The sequence below is a fragment of the Nothobranchius furzeri genome, chromosome 13 (assembly GCF_043380555.1).
Source record: "Nothobranchius furzeri strain GRZ-AD chromosome 13, NfurGRZ-RIMD1, whole genome shotgun sequence".
Taxonomy (NCBI): Eukaryota; Metazoa; Chordata; class Actinopteri; order Cyprinodontiformes; family Nothobranchiidae; genus Nothobranchius; species Nothobranchius furzeri.
The window spans coordinates 29103239-29123577 of NC_091753.1; the positions used below are offsets into that span (position 1 = coordinate 29103239).

Sequence of the window (20339 nt, forward strand, 5' to 3'; positions counted from 1 at the left end):
TTTTTAGTAATTTGTGAAAACTACCGGCGCGTTGCCTTTATTCTGAAAGTTGAAAACCGGAACTAAAGTATTTTTCAACGATAAACTTGACACAGTTGGAGATGGAGGCGAAACATCTGCGAAAAGTACCAACTACGTGAAGTTTGATCAGGGTAGACAGTCACACGCTGTTGCTGTTGACTGGTATCTGCGGTTTTTTCGTGACGGTGAAAAGGACAACGTTTCCATGATGGCGACACCGGCGCTGCTATGACGGTTAACTGTAAAACTTTAAGGAGCAAAGTTTGAGCAGTGTCTTATGACACTTTCTGGAATCAATAACGCTGTTAAAACCAAAACCTTTTACAACCATGATCTTCATTTCTCTTTCAGCGTGGGCATTTACTTTTAGTTTTTTCTTTGGCGTGTCAAAATGCTACTTTTCCATTCCGCTGAAGATATACCCGGGGCAGTACAACGTCTCCGCGGATGGAGACTTGCCTCCTCTTCGACTCGTAGCTTTAAAGTCTGATGGGAACGATCTCTCTTTGGCCTCTGACCCAACTGGGACTGTCAACTTTCTGGATATGGTCAGCAACTTGCAAGGGGACTCTGGAAGAGGCTACTACATAGAAATGTCGATCGGTACACCTGGCCAAAAGGTATTATCATAAAGTTCACTTTGTGCAGGGCCACAACCCAGCATGTTTTAGTTCCAGCTTCAAAACACCAGATTCAATGGATGAATTACCTGTTTAGTGGGTCATCAAGTTTTGTAGAAGCCTGTTAATCACTACGGATTAAAATCAGGTGTGTTCTTCACTGAAATCAGGTGTTTTGAAAGCTGAGAAGAAATGCAGTATGGTGGCCCAGCAGGACCAAGTTTGGACACAACCTGAATTTGTTTAATGACTTTCTTAGGGCATTATTTGTTAAACCAAATTTAAAAGATTAAGTTTAGCAGATATTCATTTAAAGAGAACTGGTTTCCAAAAGAGCAAAAGTGCAGTCTTCTAATCATACTACCATGACCTTTAACCTACTGATGGGTGTTTTCCATTAGTAGCAAGCTTCTCAGGACTCAGTGATTTCAGTCCGTTTCCATTAGGAACAAGTTCATGGTCGCCGCCCCTTTTTAGTACCTGCTTTGATATGTTTCCAAGCCAGCCAAAAACATGACTGTCCTCGGGACAAACACACCAATGAACCAATCAGAGCAAGTTTTGGATTTAGCTGGGGTACTCGTTAGAGCTGATGCACGCATTAAGATGCAGACATAAACGATTATGAATGTATGAAGAAGCCGCTAGCTTGATCCGTCTCTAAGCGGCCCTTACATGTATTCTCACACGTCTGGTCGATCAGGAAACCTCTGGGTCAGTGTTCTGCTCGAAACTTTGCACTTGGCTTCTTGGCTTTTATTATTTGGGGACGTTCGTTCGTGTTGTAGTGAGCCCTTTCATCCGGAGCTTCGTTTATCCAGTCTGTGGAGAGGAACGGCCCAAACACCCCCCACACGTAGTCCGGAAACAGCCACGGAGAGCAGTGAGGCCCAAATAGTGGGAATGTAATTCTGAGTAGTGGATGCAAATGACATCATAAATTTCGCTTAACATGATACATTTTTTCTCTGGACTAGAAATAATTACAGGTAATATTGTGCATGATAGGATATGAGCCACCTCTAGGTAGAATTTAAGTTGTTGTACATTAGCGGTATGCTTTTAAATTGATGTATTTTACTGGTGAATAACTTCCAAAACATCTGAATTGTTGAAATGTCAAAATCATTATAAAATCATGATCATGATTCAATTCAATTCAATTTAAAAAAACTTTAATCATCCCCGAGGGGCAAAACATAATTCCTGATATATTTATCCATATCGCCCACCCCTACAGTGGAGTTAGCTTTTATTTTCTTTAATGGAGAATGGCATGCTGTACAGTTGAAGTAAGATTTGGTAAAAATGTTTTTTATGATCCGATATGTAAAACTGAAGGAATGTATGCATTCTGTTTAATAATCACGACTATAGATCTGCCTTCTCAGTTGTGTGCTGCAAGCTCAACACAACAGCTGCTGCACATGATTACCAACTTTTAAGGAAATCTATAGTTGGCTTAACTGAAGGAATGGATATCCCTTTTAACAACACCTGGACTTCACAGGCACTGTATCTAGGATTGGTATTTGAATATTCATGGAATGTAGAAATGATTTCAGACTGTCCTGGCTGTGAGAATAAGAGGAGCCCTGTGTGGAAAAAATGACTGTCAACTTTTATCTTATGATTTTACCTCCTTGTGAAATGAAATCAGCCGTTTTGTTTTGCAGCTGAGAGTTACTTCAGCCGCCTTGGGTTCTGTAGGTAGGCCAGACTTCCCATTCACATGCGCTCACATGATGCTGCCGGCACAGACCAGTGTTGCTTTCCAGGCAGCTGACTGGGATTATGAGGCTCCCAGAGCGCAAAGAGCAAGCCTCAAATTGGCACAAAAATGCACCAGCACTGGTTTCCGGGCAAGATTTTATTCTTCTTTTTTTAAGATGGATAAATGTGTTAATCCATTGTTGTTTTTGTAAAGAGTGGAACAAGATCATATTAATGATTAAGAAGAGCTAAATGTGGATGAGTAGAAATTAAGAATACATGAGGCCTTAAGGGTGCCATTGTGTAAAGTGGTCACTTTGAAGTGGAGCTTAAATCAAAGGTGAATTATCTCATTAGTAAATTGGCCCGTTGCCCCTGGGCTTCTTAGGTTAAACAGATCAGAGCGTTTAAAACTCCTGGGTGCTACGTCTTAGCTTCTGAGGCCCGTAAGGGATTATTAGAGATGTAACATGTAGCAGAACTGAAGGGGCCTTTTGGATGGAAGGAGATGTCTTCAAGGAGCAAGACAAGTCCAGAAGAGCTGCTTAACACAATTCCTTGTGAAACACGTGAGTTTTAAAGGTCTTTCATCATGCAAAATCCATTTTTGGAGCTATTGACTACTTTATATTTCCTCATGAAAAACACCCCGAAGCAGTTTTTGGCTTCACACATGCATTTTCCTGTCTCAGCTGCTTCTTCCGTTCAGTTCTGCAAATATTTGTTAAGCTATTACAGATGGCTGGATACATCCCAGTGGCTCACTCTTCCCCCTCCAGGTAGACTCAAATCCTTCCTTGGACTGTAAACACTAATGCCCAGTCAATCCATGTAGCTAGCAGGAAGTCTAATGTCCATAGTTGTGAAGAAGTGATTTCTCCATAACTATGTGAATTCACAGCAAGTGTGAATCTTGGGTTTCTGGGTCTGCAGCTGTGTACTATTGTGGAATTCACACGGGTGGAGGCAGGGTCTAGTTGAATCCAAGTGTCTGAGCCTCTTTCATAAAACAATGGTGCTTATTTGCTGCAAAGCTGAGGGAGCCTTTGGTGTCTTTTGAAAGCGACAAATTTTTGTGTTAAATAAGTAGCTCACAAAATTAAATGGACATCTCAGTAGTGCCAATGGTAATATTTTATCATATAGTGTGCTCTCATATATTTGCTCTGGAAGGTGTAAAATATCATGATGCAGACCCTTTAAGTGCTTCTCAAATGAGGAATGACCTAAAGTGATTAGTCACTAACACAATTGTTCATAGAAACATTTTATCCCTAATGACTTTCTCCAGGATGCATGGATAATCAAATGTATAGTAACTATGAAGCAGAGGTGTAAATTCTAATTATTCATGATCAGCCATGTGACCCTTTCACAAGTAATCCCCAGAAAATACAATAATTCAAACAATGCGTTCCATTGTGTTTTACAAATAGAAATGAAATGGACATCTACAAAGCATCCTGTTTTCCAGTGAGTAGATGAAAAAATCTGGTCGCTATGTCACCATGAAATATACTCAAATTGTGACTCATGTAAACAGATATTTGAAAATAGAGGTGAAAATTTGCATTTATAACAATAATCACAAAACCAATATCGGTATTGGCTACTCGGAGAATCAGTTTCTGCCACCAAAACCTGAATTTACACATCTCTGCATGCAAAAGATTTAATCATTAGGAAATATTTCAGTATTTTATGAAATATAATTTTAGTTACCATGGCTGTTTTAATACAGCATGTGCACTTTGTCCATTAGACAGAGTGTAACGTGTCAAATAAACATGTAAAATGGATGTCATCCATGTCCAATAGCGTACTTTGGCTATTGGACAAAGACAAAGTACCTTTATTCTATTGGGCATGGTATGCAGACCCTGAACAAAGGCCCATTACTGTCAAAACTGATCAGTGACTCCATGTAAGATGCAATAAAAATGCAAAGGGTGCCTCAGCTGCTGACTTCTGATAAACACATTATCTAGCAGGAAATTTACAGGTTGAAAGGACTAATACCCTTCTTTATGGTTGAAACTAATGAAATACAGTAGATCAGTTCTAGTCAGCAATCAAGTTATCAAATTAGCATAACGGCAAGGCTCTCATAAGAGATAGCTTTTTAGAAAATCAGTAGACACCTGTGTGCTTCCTGTCAGCAGTAAACAAACATCCATATAAGATCAACTCTAGCAGCAGACTATGGAAGCCACAGAAGAAAACACTCGCTGATATGTTTTTTTTTTGTTTGTTTGTTTGTTTTTGTTCTGTCATTGGCAGTTTGTGAAGTTAGCTTAAAAGTTACAGCAATTAGATTACAGCATATCCAGAAATTTGCAATCTCTAAAGACTTGGTAATGGATAAGATAATCATCTAAAACAGCTGTTTTCCACCTTTTGGTGTTTCCACTCTGACATACGGACCATTACACGTCTGCTCTTTGGGCATAATCGCAGCAAACCCATTACATCAGTTATTCACGCCAGCAGAGCTCAATTCACTTAGCTTCAAATTGGCTATGCAGTGCCAAAATGTGCTGTTAATTCAATACTATTGGGTCATACTCTCAGTATTATACTAACTAAATCATGATGTGATTACAAGGCCAGGGGTTTAAATGAGGCACTATTTAAATCAGCCTCTAATCGCTGCATCTGTTAACATGTGGCACAGCCAGGCTGAGGTACCGGGTGGAGAGCCTCGCGTCTGCTAATTGGTACAAACAGGTAGCAGATGCACGGTGCCACCATGGAGGCACTGCCAATTAGACAGCCAGCGCTCAACGGCAGGCTGCCGCATCAGGGGAAGAGATGTGCCTGAGGCTCAGGAGCTGAGCTCGGGGAGCAGAGATACAGATTCGCAGCATGGGATCAAGGAAATGCCCTCGGCTCACCATCCTCATTCTTTTACTGCCAGATTCCAGTATTTTCCAGTCTGGCTTGTTTAGCTTGTTAAGACGGCGTGTCAGTGGACCACTGCCACCCGCGAGGTGGGTTTTTGATGGCACTGTGACAGTGACTGGATGAGAGCCAGCTGATAAGCCCAACTCTTACAGACAGACCAGCAGAGCCTTTCCGTAGCCTGAAGAATAAGTCATCAACTCCTGGTTAATAATTACATCATGGGTACTTGCACCCCATAGCTGAACAGTGAGATATTCTAGTTAAGGAAGTAGGAAACTTTCTGTTTGGTGTTTGATTGTTTAAGGAGGAGGCAGTGTGTTGACTAACCAGTTTGCATGAATGTTTTCAGCTAGCTCCTGCTCTTTTGTTTACTTAAACAGTAGCGATGTGTTAATCGGTCATTAAAGATCAGCTGTCTAACAGAAATCAGCCAAGGGGTTATGGGGCATTGGGTTTATGACCAGGAATGCTTTCTAGTGACTCTTAAGGAGGCCTCAGTGCAGTCGTGGAGATGACAGAAGTCTGCTGGCTAATTAGTTCCTACTCGCTGATTTGATGCCTGCAAGACAGAATTATCTCAGCTGCTGTTAGCCGGTCCCCACATGACATATACCCAAACGGCTGGCTGGGTCGTGCTGTCATGTGTGTGGCTCCGGGCCGTCGTGTTCGTCTCACAGATCACACATTAGAGAGTGATTATGCCAGAGCCAGTGATGTGGAGTCTTCTTGCTCAACAGCAGAGATCTTAACACCAGCTCAGTGAGCTTGATGAGAGTTTTGCCAAGTTCAAAATTAGGTTAACTTCCAGTACTGAAATTCTACTCATGTTTGTTTAATTGTGAAAATAGTGACTTTATAAGGAGAAAGTCGACTTTAAAGCAAAGTAATCAAATCCACGTTGGTACAAACCTAAACCTTCTCAGCATTGTGCTTCCACTGTTCCTGTTGTTATTTAAGCTAGGCCTGATGACATAGTTGTTAAGAACACTCCTCTCTGTGTTTTTCAGCTGAACATCCTGGTGGATACCGGCAGCAGTAACTTTGCTGTGGCTGCAGCTCCACACCCATTCATTACTCACTACTTCAACACTAAACTGTGAGTGGCTTCCACACAGTGTGTGGCACAATCCACACACCCATGAAAATAACCGTTATGAAGGAAATGTCTTACCTTTGTCACAGAAAAATAGTCTAATAGTTAATGCTTATGGATGAATTCTGATGTGATAGCCTGGATTATTTTAAAGGAATACTATTGTCTCCTTGGCTTCTTCCTCTGTTTAGCTCCAGCACCTACCGGTCGTCCGGTCGACCTGTAGGTGTCAGGTACACCCAGGGAAACTGGGAAGGTGAGCTGGGAATTGATGTCGTCTCCATCCCAAAAGGCCCAGATGGAACCATCATCATCAACATTGCAGCCATCTTGTCATCCGACGGCTTTTTTCTCCCTGGAATCAACTGGCAAGGCATCCTGGGATTGGCCTATCCCACGTTGTCACGGGTGAGATGGCATTTCTTAAAGTTTAACTGATTAAGGCCTTTAAAAAATACCAAAACAAAGTCAAAGTCCTATAACCATGACATAGACGTGGGGCCTCTAATCTGGCAGTATTCTGTTTGCTTTAGCTTAGCATAAACAATGTAAGTGAATGGTAACAGCTAGCATTTAGCCCTAAGTCTAAATTGGCTCCTGTAACTCCTTTGTGTTTTGCAGTCTGTCATTATTGAGGTCGCCAAGAAAAAATTTTCATCATTCTAGGCAGTCTGACATGCCCATCTACAAAAAAACCAAAAAAAAATGAAGGCAAGTCAATGGGGCTAAAAACGCTATTTTCTAACATCGCTTGTTATGTGCCACGGATTTCACATATGATGTCCGTGAATTTTAAAGATGCATTTTGACATCAAGAAAGCACTTATTTTTGAATGGATGGAAAACGTTATTTTAGGTTTTGTGTGAAAGTAAGTCCAGGGCTACAAATGTGCATCCTCAAAGTGACATCATCAAACCATTCACAGAGAAAAACAGGGAAAATGGCTGTAAGTTCAATGAACTTAAAATCCATGGAGACCCATGAGCCAACGGGAAACGGAGGACATTTGGGCTCCCTATTGAATCGTTTTCACACCAAGTGCAATCTGTTGCCATTCACTTACTTTGTTTATGCTAAGCTAAAGCTAACAGAATACTATCAGATCAGGAGAATGACTGGGCGCGTTACCACTTATTTAACTCTGGGGAAAATGGCAACAGACTAAATTACACTTAGGGGTGGAATATCCCTTTAAAACTGACCAGTGTCACTAACAGTGCCTTTCTGTATGTGAGTGGGGGAAAATGCATTTTTTGCTTTCCTTACTATGTATAGAGAATTAATTTTATATCAATTACATTTGTTTTATGTGTTACTATAATACATATTTATCAGCTGATAAAGGACAAAGTTTGTTTAAGCACAGCCAACACTGCAATTATTTATAATGAATAAAACTAGGAAAGAAAAACGTTTGGACTTGCAGCCGATTCATAGTTGTGAGAAATGACTTTGATCTTGTCTCTTGTTTCAGTTCAGTCATTATTTGTATTTTTGCATTTGTATTATGACCATAACTGTTTATTTTTTTACCTTTGATAGTGTTGACATGTTACATATAAGATGTAGGAGAATGCACAGAACTCCTAACATGCCATAGGTGCATTTTCATTGTTCTGTCTGTACAAAGGAGGTCAGAATAGTTCATGTTTGACTTTTCAGTCTTTAAGGATCTCAAGCATGTTTACACCATATTAGCCCGGAGTCTGACTGATTTGCTAACGGTCAACTTATTATAAGTTTGTTGCTCTTCTATTTTCTGTAGTTCTTTGAACCTAAATGTTTCGGGTCGATAACATTGGCTTTTATTTTGTTCTGCATGAAAGATAATAAATCTAACAAGTGCAGAAGAAATTATGTGCACACCTGAAGATTGTTGTCAAGTAAGTTCTCTTGTGTGCACTTTTGTGCACAAAAGATGGGCGGCACTTCAAGGGTTCCATAGACCTGAGAATGAGATATGGAGTGGAGCAGGAAGGCTGAATCTTGCAGGGCTGCAGAAGATTCTGCTCCTGTCTCACATATCTGTTACGGTGCCACACATCTTCAGTCAGACCTAATCTGAATGTGGTCACTGGATCTCACTTTACAGGACAAGTCCAGTCTTTATGATCCCTCCTCTGGTCCTTCTAAATGATACTTTTTTATAAGCTTATTTTATATTTTGTTGTTTTTATTAGTTTATATAATTAACTAATTGTAAGAGATGTTGAAATGATAATTCATTATTAACTGGATTATAATGACATCATCCAACCAAAGCTACTTTTTGGGATCAACTTCCTGCGACTGAAGTGTGGATTTCATCAGAGTGACAAATAAGTGTTTGTTTTGCATTTGCAAATAAAGTTGGACTCATTCAAAAACAAAGTTTCTCTCTTATTGAGCAAAACCCAGAATGGGTGCATATCTGAGTCTGTCCTTGATTCTAACCTAGTTTTAGTCTTTGGTGAAATAAAATTATGCATCTAATCACACTGAACAGCTCATGTTTAGATAAGTGTGTGGGTTTTACTGACTGTGCATGTGTCATCTCTCCGTCAGCCGGACTCATCCGTGGAGCCCTTCTTTAACTCTGTGGTGAAGCAGCTCGGAATTCCCGACATGTTTTCCCTCCAGATGTGTGGTGCTGGTCTGTCGGCCAGCAGCGCTGCAGATCCTCCGGCTGGCAGTCTCGTGAGTAATCAAGATGGCTACAGACATGTTTGGTGAAATTAACAAATCAAAAACGTTTCTCTTTTGAAACGTAACCTTTTTATGTTGTTTCTTAGTGATGATTAAAGACTAGTGGCTCAGACAGGCCAGCTCCTCCCTGTTGGCGTATTTCTCCTTTTGGAAGCTCAGTCTGGTTAGAGAGAAGCTAATTAAACTAAGACAGGATCCTGCTGAGAGCAGATCTGTCACTGTTGTGTGTGCGACCTTGGTGCTTCGCTCGCTGCCTCTCCATCATGTGACCCGCTGGTGCAGACAGATGGATTAGATGGCAGGGTGCTTGTGTGTATTTTTGTGCTGTGGTCTGCCAGAATGTGAGCAGATGGATCAACCTTTGCTTGAGTCAATGTTTTCTTTCCCTTCTCTCTGTTTTCACAGATAATGGGCGGAGTTGAGCCGACTCTGTATCGGGGGTCCCTGTGGTACACCCCTATAGTCGAGGAGTGGTACTACCAGGTGGAGGTTTTGAAGCTGGAGGTTGGAGACCAGAATCTGAACCTTGACTGTAGAGAGGTAAACACCAGACTCCGTCCTTTTGCTGGGTGTGTAAGCGGAGTGTAACATGATGAATGCGTTTTACCTTCGAGCTCCCAGCCCACCAGCAGCGTTTCAGACCCGAAACAGTAGCAACAGTGTTACACACAGCTGGTCCTGCAAGGTCACAAAATCACTGGAGGATTGCAGGACCACGTGTGATTTTTGCAGTTCACACGATAACAAGCTAGCCACAGCACGAATCCCAAAAAGGCTGTGGGTTTATTTTATGTTTTCTTCGGCTACGGAGGTTTCACAGGTGACGCACTTTTATTTACGAGTTAAGCAACTAAAAATCTGAACGTGACTTTTATTTAGAAAGTTTCTGGATGCTTTCTACTGCTTTCGTGTCTGACTTCCTGTCTGACCCAATCTGAACAGCTCAGCTTGATGCATTCTGGGGGCATAGAGCGTAAAATTAGACTCAAAGCGTAAATTGTGCGGAGCGGCGCCTCTCTTTCAAAACACAACGCTTACGTGTCCGATGGAAAGGCCCACTGGTTGTTTTAATTTCACCACCATGGTAAAATTTCCAATAAATGCCAATAATTTACAAGTTTCTTATATCAAATGTGCAGAGAACTGTTGTGCAAAGGAAAGAATTAATCCTCAGCCGCACATACATGTAACAGGATCTGACGGCAAAGAAATGCAGTCTCGTCTGTGTGCTTGTTTAGTTTGTTCGAGGTATTCCTGCTGAACTCAGAAACCCCCGCTGTTCTCCGCTTTCTCTTCCCTTCAGTATAACACGGATAAAGCCATCGTTGACAGTGGGACGACACTGCTGAGACTTCCTGTCAATGTCTTCAATGCGGTGGTGGAAGCCATCACGAGCAGCTCTCTGGTACGCAGCCTTCTCTCCACAGACGCTGATGAAAGGTGTTGTCAGAGCAAAGAGAAGCAGAGAACGGCGCTCACTCGCTGCACAAGGACGGAGTAGCTCTAGGTGGAGGGATTCAGGGTTTCTCTGCTGTGTAGGAAGTAAAGTGTGCTCATTTTCTATTCCACTTTACATGGTTTTCACCTTTTGGAACTGCACTCAAGGTTGATTTGAGCGTTTTCTAGTTACTGTACCTGCATCTTTTGCAGGAAAAACCCAAATGGGTAAGCAGGGGGGCAGACATCAAAACCTCTCCTGCTGCTGCTGCATTGACCTTCTGTTTCTGTCTTTTTATCTTCCTCCCCACCTGCCTTCCTCTGTTCTGCTTTGTCTTTTTTCTCTTTTTTATTCAGATCCAAGAGTTCTCTTCAGGATTCTGGGACGGCACCAAGCTTGCATGCTGGATGAAGGGAGAAACTCCCTGGAAGTTTTTCCCAAAGCTGTCCATCTACCTACGAGCCACCAACACCAGCCAGTCCTTCCGCATCACCATCCTGCCTCAGGTAGCTGGCACCACATGGGTCTTCATTCTCCAGAGCTGCTCCGCACATTCATGATTCTTGTCTTTTTGCAGCTTTACGTCCAGCCTATCACCGACGTGGACGGCACGCTGTCCTGCTTCCGTTTCGGGTTGTCCTCCTCGGCCAACGGCCTGGTGATTGGTGCCACTGTAATGGAAGGTTTTTACGTGGCGTTCGACCGGGCTCAGAAGAGACTGGGCTTCGCTCTCAGCAGCTGTGCAGGTCAGGGGTCAAGCAGAATGTGGAGAATCTTCAAAACTACAAGTTCTTAGAGGTCGAAGGTTACACGAATGATTGCATGTTGCTCTTTTATGACAGAGTTTTAAACAAATTCATTTTGTTATGAGAAACCGACTCTCAGCTGCTACCAAAATTGCCTCTAGCTGTAAATTTAAAGGTGTGGAACTCTGAAAAACCATTTTTAATGATTATTTCTGATTATGATCAATCACTGAGTTTTTCATGCAGGCTGAACATGAAAATAGTCTCCTACACCTATCTCCCGCATTAGCTTCTGACAGAAAACAGACGGCGAAACTCTAGGATTAGAAAAGCCAGACAGATCTACGTCACACTGTCACTTAGCATTCACGGCCTCGCCCATCTTGACTCAAGACTGGGAAGGCTGTTGTTGGAAACACATCTTGGCTAGTAGAAGCTAACCATTAGCAACACCACCACACAGAAAAACTCCTCCAGGCTTGAGTTGTTTGTGGAGATAAAACATCAGTGTTGCAGGTTAGTGGTAGAGTTGTGTTGCTATTAGCCAATCCGAGCTAAGATGTCCAAATATCAGGAAATAAGAGTCCAACTCCTGTCATGTTGTGAAACTCTCTGCTGTTTGTGCTGATCCGAGCGATTCTGGGCTTTTTTTTGCCTCGAGTACGTCTTGCAAGGCATTCATTCCTACCAGAGAACGCTGCTTGAACTGACTTAACTCCGAAGCTGAATCAGTTGAAGATGAACACTCAGTAACTAATTTTTAATATTTTGCCATCAAACTCCCCAGCATCGTGTCTCACACACACTTTTTATCTGGTCGCAGCAGCAGATGATGGTAGCACTAAAACTGCTAAAATAAAACGATGTGAATGATTTCAAATAATTATTTTGTAGATTTTACAAAACTAAATCTCAGCTAATGGAGAAGACTTGTTTCAGTGGTTTAGTTTGGTGGGAACCGCAGCTGTAAATGATTCGCCCTAAACAAAATAAGATATTTAACGAGGTTAAAAACATTGAATTTGTGAGAGATGATTACAAGTTCCACTATCAGGAGTTCCTAACTAACTGACCTTTGCTCATGGAGGCCCGTTGTCCTCTCTAGAAATGAGAAAGACACTCATGTGTCGCATCAGGTCAGAAGTGGGTTAAACTGTGTGGTGTTGTGTAAAAAACCACAAAGACTGGATTTGTTCTGTGAGCAAATGAGCCAGAAGCAGATGTAGGCTTGTGACGATTCGGATGCCAACTCCACTGATCCGGCAGTTCAGACTAAAAGAGCTATTGATGAGCTTCAGGAAGTTTAGTTTCAACAAGGATAATAAATGTTTCTGTTCATTAAACCCAGCTCTTATGTGTCACGAGCTTCTAAAATGTTCATCAAATATTTGTGCAGATCTTAGATTTGCATTTGGATGAAGTCATCAACCAGATGAGCAGAGATGCACCAACGAGAACAGCTGAGGACCTGAATCAGCTGATCTTGGTCGGCTTAGCGGGTGCTCAGCCTATCTGAAACTTAAGTCTGGTTGCTTTGATTTGTTTTGTTGTATTTGTTGTTGGGAGCAGCAGTGGTGTTTCAGGAGGTAGAGCAGGTTGTCCAGTAATCGGAGGGTTGCAGGATCGATCCCGGCAGAGAATGCTGCTTTTGTGTCCTTGGGCAAGACACTTAACCCAGCCTGCCTGCTGGTGGTGGTCGGAGGGACCGGTGGCGCCTGTGCTCGGCAGCCTCGCCTCTGTCAGCGTGCTTTGGGGCAGCTGTGGCTACATTGTAGCTCATCACCTCCAGGGTGTTAATGCGGGAATGACTGATTCTGTGTTCCTTGGGGTATTCTAGACCTCTAGAGGCAGTTGTTTTCTTACCATGGAGCAGTAACAGCTCTTCCATGTGAGAAGTTTACTTCTAGAGTCATAATTTTCTAGTTAGAAATAGAAAGTATTCTTTTAACCACTAGCCTGCCAAGCCGTGCTGTATCAGTACATATGTAGTCTGGCCACGACCCACAGATAGAGCTCAGTCGTTGGGTAGATTCTACAGTTGTCTTTCAAACTGCTATTGGACAACACTAGGACCAATCAGAGCAACGAACAACGTGAGGTATTCATGGCTACGACAATCAATCAACAGGGCAGTCTGGCATATTCAGAGGAAGCAAATTGTAATGGTGAGAATACTAATTCAAGATACTTAAAATAATAGCAAAAGTTTATTTATTAATCAGAAGATTCAGGAAGATTCTTTTCATTCGATAAACTGGAAATGCAACCCTTTTCTGTGTTTTGTTTCAATAATGAGGCAAGTTTAAAAATGAAGAAATTTATTTACTAACCATTTTAAACTGAAAGATTTGAAGCGACAATTATAAAAATGACAATTCATAGATGGCAATTTTAATGACAATCCTTAACAGCTTTGATATTACTTGTTCAAGAGCAAACCTGTGTTGGATGGAGCTAAAATTGAGAATGGTGAGTTTTGAATGAGTGAATGAAGTTCTCAGAAGGTTTCTTTCAGAGGGAATGGAAGCGTTCTGGTGAAAATGATGTTTTGCGGATTACTGAGTTGTTTTGAGAGAAAACGGCATCAAACGTCATCTGTCGTATTCTACCTCACCCAAAGCAGGACCCCCTTTGTGGATCCAGACGTCAGGAGGATGGGTTCATCCAAGGTGGCACTTCGGCTGGTAGAGTAGACGCAAGTGTCCGATCGTCCGGTCCAGAGATGTCCTGGGGACACGGCTGTACAAAGCGTTTGGCAGATGAACGTTCTCGTCTTTTAACTTAACTTCAGAAATCAATGACTCTGGGAGAGTCTTGCGTTAGTTCGTTAGTTTCGTTTGTTCTTTAGCCATTCTTGTCGGCATGACAGAACAGCTTGGCGGAGGTCAGGAGATGGCCGTACTCCTTTCCTTGTGGTGTTGGTTGAAGAACTGGATGTGAAATCTGTGATGGTTAGTTTTTACCAAACTCTCTCAGAACCCCTCCCTCTCTCTCCAGAAGAAAGCTTGGTCATGCATCAAAACATGCGCTGCAGTTATTGTTTATCTGAGCTCTGTGTTAGCTGAATAGGTGAAGGTCTTCTTTGTTGAACACATCTTTAATCATTATAATAATTATCATTATAATACCAAAGCATAATAATCCATTTCAGGTCATTAAAATACCTTTATATCTGAACCAAGTGATCATGTTGTAATGATTATTTAAACAGTAATAGAATCATACGTTTATTAATTATTATTTAATTATTATCATTGTGGCTTGAAGTGTCCTTCTTCTGGGACGGAACAGCAGATGATGTTATGATCTTGGCTAGACATCGTGGCTCCTTGGGTTTAATCTGTGGATTCAAAGTACTGTTAGACCCAGCTTGACCCAGCAGGGCAAATGTGACCTTTGGCACAAATCAGAGAACCATCATGCCGTTACAAAATGCACCTTTATCGAAATAAATTACTTAAGTACCTCTATCGGCTCACGTCTCAAAGAAAAGCCCAAGTCTAAATCACCCAAAGTTGATGCCAATGCCATTTCAGGTGAACACCGTTCCTGAGCACAGGGGCAAAAATCCCTCATCATTGTTGGGGGGGGACATTACACAGTAAAAATTTCAGGAGTAATTCCTGAGGGGGACATTTAAAAAAGGTTGTTTTTTTTCATGTGCAGATGCGTCTTAAATATTTCATATATTATTAAATAATTGCTGTTGTTCTTTATTAGTCCATATATATATAGTCCAGACCTGTCTACAGGTTTTTGGATGCTCTACCAATAATACCAACAAGTTGTTTTCCAACCTCAAACCCACAACTACACAAAACACACATCATTAGTTTAAGTGGTCTAAAGACAGAATTCTCTTTTTTTTCATGACACTAAACAAAATCTCAAACTCACTTGAGACTCTGTGTCTCTGCTTGACTGGCTCCATCTCTTTGTATCCAGCTCTGTACTTTGTGCCTAATGATACCATTATTAAACATATCCAAAGCATATCATTTATTTATATGGACAATAATAACAAATTGCCTTAATACTATTCAAATCTTTCAACTTACTTGGCGTTTTGGTGAACTGAAAAATGATCTGATGTCTTTCATTTGTTGTTTCTCTGCCATTTTTGACTTGACCAGAAGCTGCCAGACCATTGGACAATAACAAGAACACAGGTTTTAGATTTAGAGGAGGTTCAGTACCCAGCTGATAATGTTTATTTGACCTACATTTAGCTTTTCCTGCTGTAAAAGAAAACAATTTTTACATGAATGTGTACGTAACAATTCCAGAACACTGTGAACTTACTATACTGTGTAAAAAGATGTTTGACTTTAAAATGTGTATAATTAGAGGAACATATGGAGTGGAAACTACCAGTCAGAATGTTACAAAATGAATGTCTGTTTAACAGAATATCTAAGTCAAAGGTAGAACTATATTTAAAAAATAAATAAAAAGACTAAATCTGAAATGGAAAATTAGATTCTAAGTAAGAATGTCCAACATAAATGTACAAATCTGGACAATATCTGTAAATCTTTCACTTCTTATAACTCTCAGTGTGTTTTTAAGTAGCACAACTTGTATTGTGCATTCAACAAAAGTGAATATATTATTAAAACCAAAAACATATTGTGTTTTATGGAGTTGGTGGGCGACGTTTTCAGGATTTTCGCCTATGCCTGAGCCGCCTCCGTTTTGTAGTTTCTCTCAGTCACAGCTCTGGTACTAAGCCTGCCTAGAATCTCTCTACAGAGCGCCGTGATTGGCCAGACCTAAAACTGTTGGGTCCAATGGTAGACCTGCTGAGGCTACAATGGAGCAGGGGCGACGGTGGCACAGGAGTTAAGTGCTCGCCCCGTAATCGGAAGGTTGCAGGTTCGAGCCCCGCTCAGTCTGTCGCTGTCGTTGTGTCCTTGGGCAAGACACTTAACCCACGTTGCCTGCTGGTGGTGGTCGGAGGGACCGGTGGCGCCACTGCTCGGCAGCCTCGCCTCTGTCAGTGTGCCCCAGGGCAGCTGTGGCTACATTGTAGCTCATCCCCACCAGGGTGTGAATGTGTGTGTGAATGGATGAATGACTGATTGTGTTGTAAAGCGCCTTGAGGGGTTCCTGGACTCTAGAAGGCGCTATATCAAATACAGTCCATTTACTATTTAGACAGACCTGCAGAGTAAAACCTTTGCTTCTGCTGTGGTTGGTCTAGATTTCTAGTATAGATACTTACAACTCTGAGATGAATCAAAATGGAACTAATTGGGTGTCAGTAGGACAGTTGTACAGGAACCATTAAATGGTATCGGTCCCCAGAACTGGTGAGGTTTGGGTCGTCTGTTTTCATAGTAATGGACATGGTCCATTCTGCTGGTCTCATGTGACTAAAACTAAACGGTCCAGCAGCCGCTACAGTTGATCTTGTTTCTCTTTGCAGTGAGCGGCGGAGCGGCCCTCTCGGAGATCGCTGGACCCTTCCCAGCTGCAGACGTGGCTGCTGACTGCTCAGGCAGGTTGTTGAAGGAGCCCATCCTGTGGGTTATCTCCTACGCCCTGATGGCGGTCTGCACCGTGATCCTCATCGGGCTGCTGCTAGCGCTGCTGCTGCCCTGCAGGTGCAGAGGTGGCTCTGAGGAGATCACAGACGAGTCCTCACTGGTGCGACATCGCATCAAGTGACTGGGGGGAAATGGACGGGCGAGCACCACAGACGAACAGAGGGACCGTGGACAGAGCCCATCCACAGCTATGGAGAAGGAAGTGGGGGTCAGTTTGAGCTGACCTTTAATCTTGAACGTCATGCTGACTTTAGACTGCTCTCGTGAGCTCAGCCCATGGAGACAGTTGGACAAACTGCCTCTGAGAGGAAAGCTCCGCCCCAAAACACCTCCTACTGCAGCTGGTGACACTGGATCAACGTTCCTGTTTTATTCCCAGTCCCTAAACAAACTCCTAAGGAGAAGACATCAGGAATGGAGGAAGGTGCACTGACAACAATGCACTTAAAACTTTTGGTCATGGCTTTTTCTGCTAAATGCCAAAAGTTTAGCTCTTTGGCCTTTTTCTGAACCCTTTTGTCTCTCTAAGGCTGTGAAAGGTATTTGATGAATTGTAGGCAGTCTAACCAGACCCAACCAAAATAATCCCACAATGAGCTTTATCGTTAGACGATCAGGAGTGACGGGGAGCACTTTAACTCCACGTGGGTTAGAAATGTCCATGTTCTAGGAGCTGATGGCTGATTTTGTGCATATCTGACACCTTTTTCTGATCAAATTAATTAGACTTTCTGATGCTCATTTTCTTCTGCGTAGCAAATTAATCTTTGACTTTATTGAAACTGCAGGGATGAAGCTGCTCAAATCATCTGGTAGTAAACAGAAAGGTGACAGATGTTCACACGATCAGCAGGTTGAGACTTGATGCTCCTGAGCTGCACTTTGTTTCTAAAGCTGATCAGAGGCGTCGCACCAAGCCACCGATCAGAACTTCAGTCTGTTATCGGCTTCGTTTAGCTGGTTGCCTAAATTTCCGAAGCTGTCTACATCCTGCACATTTTTACAAAACAAACCCCAAAGACGTCTCTCTAAACTAAAAACGTTTGCAGACTCCTGACGGAACAAAAGTCACCTGCACACTACAAATCAGTCTTCAAAGTGAAAAGTCGGTCGTGGGTTTGGACAGGAAGTGTGAAACGACCCACGCTGCCTAAAGCCTGTAAACCTGTCTGTCTGAATGTTCACTTATTTAAAGGTGTATTTTTGTGCCAAAACTGTAATTGTTGTGTAAATAATTGTTTGTGGCAAATCCGAACTTAACATTTTAAATTAATAAAAATGTGGATGCGTAGAACAAAACTCTGATTTCTAATTTTCACTGAAACTCTGATTAGGCCACACAAACTTCACGTCCTGTTGGATGGATTTTCAGATGGTTTTCTCACTTTTATAGACTTTCTGATGCTATTTTTAGAAGATTTGTGGCCTTGAACTGGACTTGCTGTAAAACTAAAATCATTTGTGTAAATTCCAGGAGGAAAATGTATTTGTGCACTTTACCATCTTGTGGTGCTGATGCGACTAATCGGTACATTTATTGGCTCATTACAGAAATTTGGCACAGATGCATTAGAATGAAAATAAAGGATCTTTACAGGGTTTTACTCTAATCGCACAGTGAACATAACCTTGGCTGAATAAGCCTAACCGTGATTTACACAACTTCTTCAGTCAGGTTCCTCGGGCATCTTGATGCTTCTGCAAGCAAAATAAAACTAAAATGTTGCTCAATAAGGTAAAAGTTTTATTAGTTCTCCCCAGAAAACATTAAATTAACAAATATTGTGAGAAAACTGGTTTGAATACGTCAGCTATTGTTGTGCAAAAGTATTAGTCTACTTATAGATTTCTTGTTTTCTTCTGCCTATGCTGTCAACTTTCAATATCAAAGGTACAAAAAGCCGTTTTAGATGATTTTGCTATGTAACAACCCTTTCCCTGTTGTGTTACTGTAACACCCTGCTTTCTAAAGCCCTTTAAACCCCAACCTGACAACACAACGTTAGTTAAACGATCTCAAAAAGCAATGCATGCACCGTTCTTAAGAAACTGGTTCAGGTTTTCTGATCTGGAACATGTCAGGGACAGTCATGACTCTTTACTTTCATCCTGTTCAGATGGTATTTGACGTTCCCATGAACATACCGTCCGTCCTGTGCAGTGTTCTGTGTAAATGTCCACTATGAGCCACCATAGTCAATCTGTTTCTCAATGTCAAGGAACCTCACCTTGATGCCACCCTGTTTGCCTAGGAGATGCGTCATCAGGAACCATGTTCCAATGTTCACGTGCTGCGGAGGCGCCTTGTTGCCTTTTCTAAGGTAAAAATTTCCCTGAATACACCGCGGTATTTTCTAACGGATGGCAGATCAGAAGCCAGCAGCTACTTCGGGGGAAAACTTCCAGTTTATATGAGAAGTTTAATGAGAAATTAAGATCAATAGTATAATATAACAAAGAAACATTTGCAGGTTTACAAGCAAACGCACAACTTACACTATGCTAAGAATGGGCGCAGGCAGAAGCATAAGCTTATAAGCCCAGTTTAAATGCAAGTCAACTAATTGTAGCCATCGGGCTGATATCTAAAATGTTTTGTTAGGTCCAAAGCAGTTGTTGTGGTTGGTTAGTTGCTTAGTAGTTGCAGCTTCAGTGGCTAGTAGGCAGTAACTTGCTTACATATTTAATTTAACCAATATATACGCAAATAAGTAAAAGGCTCATTACAGATTTATAAACCGCAGCTGGGGTAAGTCTGTTCCATTTAACTGTTTGACCAAGGAAGGATCGTGTCCTTGTAAGCATGGGCCCTGGCCTACCAAGGCAGGGCCGTGACATTGAGAAACACCCCTGTTCTCAGGGACACAAGAGGACTCCCATCATCAAACCGAAACAAAGTTCAGGCCAGACAAAAAGATTCATTTTCACATCTTTCTATTTGGTTCAATCAGAAGCACTGAACCTCTGTGCTCCGAGAGATGTGTATTTGGTTTGACTCAAAAATGTGTTTATGAAATCACAGAGCAGGTTCTGTCTGATGGTGCCTCAAAGCAAGTTAAATGAAAGGATGAAAACTCAAGCAGGCGTTTGTCTGAGTGCATTCTTCTGCAGCGCCAGGCGGGTTTGCATCAATAAGGAGTCGTCAGATACACGATTAAACCTTGAGGTGGTGATTGAGTGCAACAAGTTTCACAGCATTTTTTTACTGTACGCATCACATCTTTATGTAAAAATGTTTGGGTTGTGTATTTTTCTGATGTTGCACACGGTGTTTCCTGTTTCTACACCCCAGAAACGGAGCGTGTCTGGGGATGAGCTGGGATTCTGCAGAATCGATGAGTGAAACTTGAGCCTCCATCAGGTGCAGAGAGCTGGAGTCTGTCAAAGACACTGCTCACCTTCCAACTGACTTCTCTTTGAAGAGATGCTTTGATTTTGCTGCAGACAAAACCTTTCACAATGAAGAGCAGTAGAATCATAACAGGGCTGCCATCCAGTGGTCACAAAGGAGAAGGCAGTTGTCAGCAGTGCAAAAGTTTTAAAGCATCCCAAATACCTTTGTATATTTA

At 41.9% G+C, this 20339-nt stretch overlaps 1 protein-coding gene across 1 annotated transcript; it reads left to right on the plus strand.

The window, feature by feature from the left end:
• Positions 1 to 160: 160 nt before the first annotated feature.
• Positions 161 to 17040, plus strand: bace2 (beta-secretase 2). The gene is made up of 9 exons (XM_015951841.3): positions 161 to 641; positions 6266 to 6354; positions 6543 to 6759; positions 8897 to 9028; positions 9443 to 9577; positions 10341 to 10442; positions 10832 to 10981; positions 11053 to 11221; positions 16650 to 17040. Exons 1-9 carry the CDS (start codon positions 351 to 353, stop codon positions 16889 to 16891), a joined length of 1527 nt encoding a protein of 508 aa, XP_015807327.1. The 5' UTR covers positions 161 to 350; the 3' UTR covers positions 16892 to 17040.
• Positions 17041 to 20339: the final 3299 nt, after the last annotated feature.